The 5,000-nt window shown below is 47.7% G+C and overlaps 1 protein-coding gene across 1 annotated transcript in view; it reads left to right on the top strand.

The window, feature by feature from the left end:
- The window catches only part of glra1 (glycine receptor, alpha 1), a gene marked incomplete at both ends in the record, with an annotated part of 60,585 nt that overhangs the window by 32,974 nt on the left and 22,611 nt on the right, over positions 1–5,000 (top strand). Inside the window, 1 exon segment of the mRNA XM_084469173.1 lies at positions 4,070–4,137. Coding sequence (XP_084325299.1) covers positions 4,070–4,137 — 68 coding nt within the window.

Below are 5,000 nucleotides of genomic sequence, written 5' to 3'. Positions count from 1 at the left end.
ATGTTTCATTTTTTATGCGTGTGTGCATGTGTGTGCTCTACGCTAGCGGCTGTCAGACTGTTTGGCGTAAACACTGTGCGGCTACAGTAGCCTGTGACTCACGCCGTCAGCTCTGACTTCTCTGACAGTTAACAAGCTGTTCCTTTTCCTCTTTCCTGTTCCCTCTCTCTATCTCTACTCTCTCTCTCTATCCTGCCTCGCCCCCTATTGCTCCCTCCGTCTCTCTCTGTCTCTCTCTGTCTCTCTCTCTCTCTGTCTCTCTCTGTCTCTCTCTCTCCCCCCCTCTCTTTCTCATTCCATTTCTCTCCCCCACTCTCTCTCTGCCCCTCTCTCTCTCTCTCTCTCTCTCTCTCTCTCTCTCTCTCTCTGCCCCTCTCTCTCGCTCCCTCACTATTTCACCTGTTTTTCCTGTTGCATACCAATCTTCTCTATCTTTATTGGAAAGCTATAAAGCTCTTTCCCTCCATCTCTCATTCTCCGCAACTGGATGGCTATTAAATAGAAATGAAATGAACTGCGCTATGGAGAAAGGAGGGAAGGAGAGGAGAGGAGGGGTGGGAGGAGGATATTAACTTCCTGCTCAGCGATGCGCACAAGCCACTACGCAGTGAATGAGAATATCAGCCATCTTCTCCATCCCTCCGTCCCTTTCCCTCGACCAACAGCCCAATGTCCCATAGAGGCAACAGATCCTCTTCTCTAGATCAACCTGGGTTCAAACACTCAGTTGTATGTTGTAGAATATTTGATAGTTATACCCGGATTGCCCCGAGACTCCTCCCAAAGCGGCTTGGACTGTGAGGCTTTGTGGAGAATATGTGTTGGAATACTCTGGCTGGGTCACATTGCTGAGACACAAGAAGAGAGGCCGTGCCTAGCACAGCAGAGTACCATACATAGCATGGCTGTGCTGAGCGCTGGTACACTCCGAAGCTTTCTGCTGCATTAAAAGTGTAACAATTTCACGACTCGCTACAGATGGTTCTGAACCTCCAGCTAACTTTAAGTGTTTATTCTCTTAATCCAACGAAGTTGTTAGGGTGAAATCTGCTGATGAGGCCACGGAGAGACACTCATGCACTCAACACTTGGGAAGTTGTGGTATTTCCTAGCACAGGAAAACACAGACAGTCTTCTGAGATATTAAAATACAGTTTTACCTGTATAACTATTTACTATTTGGTTATTTAGCAGAGGCTTCTATACAATGCGACTTAGAGTGAAAAAATACACAGTGGGAGATGGGAGGACCCCCCCCCCCCCCCCCACCACACACACACACATCTCGTGCCTAACATAGTGCCTATTTATACAAAGTAAGGTTACGTCTAATACTCACGTGACTGAATGAATAAGAAATAGCCATTCCCAAGTGGGGAGGTTGGTCGACTTAATGACTGCGGGAGGCGGGATGCGTGTTCCGCGGCTGCAGGGCTGCCGTGGTGGAGAGCCCTCATGCCATCCCGTGAGTAATCAGTCATTAGGGGCAGAGTTCGTAAGTCACTGGAGGGCCCTGGGGCCAGCCCATAATGATCCCCCCCCCCCCCCCTCCGCCCAGCGCCCCACAACCTTGTCTTCTTGCCCAATTTGCACAACTAAACCAGGTTTACATGCTCTTAGTGTGTGTGTGTGTGTGTGTGCGTGTGTGCGTGTGTGTGTGTGCGTGTGTGTTTGAGCGACTGTGTAAGTGTGTATGTATGAGTGAGCCTGTCATTGAGTGTGTGTCATTTAATGTATGTGTATGCGTGTGTGTTTGTGTGTGTGTGTGTGTGTGTTGTGTGTGTTGGAGTGGCCTCTGGCAGTGTTGAAGCTATGACAACGAGAGTAATTGGCCATCAAAATAATCCAGACCCCCTTCCTTCATTCCCTGTTGGCCCAAAGCTACCGGAATTAAAAAGCTGGTTAAGCTAGCAACGATAAATAGTTTGTTTGTCTCCACATGTTTGCATGGAGGTTTTTTTAAGTATGTATATATTTGTATGTATATATTTGTGTGTGTGTGTGTGTGTGTATCGCGTGTAGTGCTGTTTGACCTCAGCTAGATTGTGGTTGTAACTGTCAGAAGTGCCGACCATCTGGGAATGCCGACAGTGTGACAACCGTACATCACGACACACACACACACACACACACACGCGCGCGCGCGCATGCGCGCGCTCACACGCCCACACACACACACACACACACACACACACATACACACACACACACAGACACACACACACTCTCACATGCACACACACACACACACACACACACACACACACACACACACACACACACACACACACACACACACACACACATTATTTTAGCTTCCAGTTTTATCCCTCACCGCAGTAAACATAATCAATCATAGTCTTTAATCATTAAACACTCAATGTTAAAGCGTATACGTAAAGAATTTCTCTGTTGGAGATTAATAATGTATACCAACTCATCAACTCAGCTTATCTTCATGAATTCCTGATGTGAACTGCCATTAGGGGCTGCAGCCAATCATGTGACAACTCAAATAAGGTTTGACCAATGATGTTTCACCACATATTACAATGCATTGTGGGAAATTCCCAGAGGTAACATTGTCTCATTAAGAGCTCTTTAGATATGACATGCCAGCATCCAGTGGGATCCATAGGGGACCATGTATTCAATCACTGCACAATATTGTATCCTCTGCAACCCTGTTCTTCAGTGTTCTTTCAACAACGACAACAACAACTGTTGCATTCTGGGAAAAGAGTCTGGACACGAGGTGGCTCAATGCTCCACAGATCTGCGGCTGTCCAAGACCAACTGATCAATGCCTCTTCTCCGGGATAAATGTCAGAAGTGACATCTTTTCGATAGCTCCATTTTCAGAATTGATGAAATTACAGCAATGTGGTAAAAGGAGGGACCTGCGTCGTGTCTCGACCCTGGCTGACTGCGGCGTTTCCTGGAAGCCGGACGGACAGAGAGGGAGAGGCAGAGAGGGGAGGGGATCCATATTCCTCACCCCCGCCAGAACAACAGGTTGGAGACGCTACGAGCCGCAACGCATCATTTATCGCTTCAACCGACCGGTCCGAACCGGCTCTGTGCCAGCCCTCAAGGGTCTGTCCGTGACTCCGCAGAGGGCCTCATCGGTGTTTGGATCAGCGTGGCAGCGTGGCAGTGTGGCGCATATGCATATGTTGGCGCATATTTAGAACTTTTTTTCAGAATGGGCCTCACAAATTATACTTCATTTCGGTCACTGAATATCAAATGGGATTGTGAACGTGCACTACACGTATTGAACAATGGCGCCGGTTCACATGTGGTTTTGCAGCATGTCGTCTGTAATTCGATCCACCTAGTTCATAGCGAGCGCCAGGGAATGTGACAGTACTCCTAATGGTCGGACCGTTCTCAAGGGTCGATTCTGAGTAACTGAAGTCAGAAGCTTGAGTTAGGTGGGGTTGACAGGGTGCGGAGCACAGGCTGGAGAGGGGGGGGGGGGGGTGATGGTTCTGGAGGGGTGATGCTAAGCCTACAACCATGGCTACTTCTCCTGGGAGAAGGGAACTGCTTCTCTGTTGTATGAATAGGTTGGCTTTTCTTCCTCCGCCTACTCCTCTTCCTTTTGTCGCCCCGTCTGTGTCACGATGGAGTAAGTGTTGGGCCGAGCGCTGTGCGCGCGTGGCTGCGTATGTGTGCGTGCGTGTGTGCGTGTTTGGCTGCGTGTGAGTGTGTGCTTCACTGTGACTCCCACCTTATTTTTCTCTGCTTCCTCCCCTACAGTCATTAACCTGCAGGGTCGGCTGTTGTTTGTGCCGTGCTGTTTTTACAGATAAACAAACACACACACACACACACACACACACACACACACATACACACTCTTTAAATTCAAACGCATACACATTTCCTCACTCCAAACACACTTTCTCTCACACACCAACCATTTGCCTTCTTATCTTCGCTTTGTCCCGGTACAATGGCATTAAAAAGTTAATTAAAAGTGATCTGAAATTTCTCTTTCTCTCTCATCCTCTCTCTCTCACATTCTCCCTCTCTCCTTCTCCCTCTCTCTCTTCCTCTGCAGGTCCTCCTGTAAATGTCACCTGCAATATTTTTATCAACAGTTTTGGCTCCATCGCTGAAACCACAATGGTAAGTAATGGCTGGTTAAGATGATAAACTCTTATATCTGCTTTAATGTAAACAACACACGCCCATCCTTTTTGCCAGCCCGTTCCCAAACTGATGGTTTTGGAAAAGAACCATGATTGTTGCTATTTATTCTCAGCCTTTTTTGTTTCACTTTTGAGATGCAATTCCGATGTTTACACACCGCTCTTCCTTCTGCTTCATTGAATGTGTGTCTCCTAGTGTTTTAGTCTACCTCTGTAACGCTTGTTACACACGTTCAGCCTCCTCATGACACAGAAAAGCTTTTAGTGACAAACTCATCTCGGGCCAGAGGGGGCGCCAGAGTGTCCACCAGGTCAGGACACGCAGCCTCATCAACTAAAATGTGTGTGTGTGTGTGTGTGTGTGTGTGTGTGTGTGTGTGTGTGTGTGTGTGTGTGTGTGTGTGTGCGCGGTGTGTGTGTGTGTGGTGCGTGTGCGTGTGTGTGTGATTGGGGTATGTCTGTGTGTGTGTGTGTGTGTGTGTGTGTGTGTGTGTGTGTGTGTGCGTGTGTGTGTGTGTGTGTGTGTGTGTGTGTGTGTGTGTGTGTGTGTGTGTGTGTGCGCGTGTGTGTGTGTGTGTGTGTGTGCGCGGGTATGTATGGCACACATCTTTTTTTAATAAAAGATGCAACATTCTAAATAAAACAGAATGAAGAGTGCAAGAGGAAAATCAAGCAACAGAGATAGAGTTAGTTAGTTTCTGTTTGATTGAGAGAGAGTGGCGTGCGCGCGCACACACACACACACACACACAGATAGTTGTATTGATAATCTCTGCCTCAGTCATCAGTACTGTAGACTCTGTAGAGTGTGGTTCATTTCAGGTTTAAATGAGACACACA

Source organism: Micromesistius poutassou (genome assembly GCF_964030765.1).
Source record: "Micromesistius poutassou genome assembly, chromosome: 6".
NCBI classification, from domain to species: domain Eukaryota; kingdom Metazoa; phylum Chordata; class Actinopteri; order Gadiformes; family Gadidae; genus Micromesistius; species Micromesistius poutassou.
The sequence above is the reverse complement of the archived record's forward strand: the minus strand, read 5'-3'. Positions and strand labels throughout refer to the sequence as shown.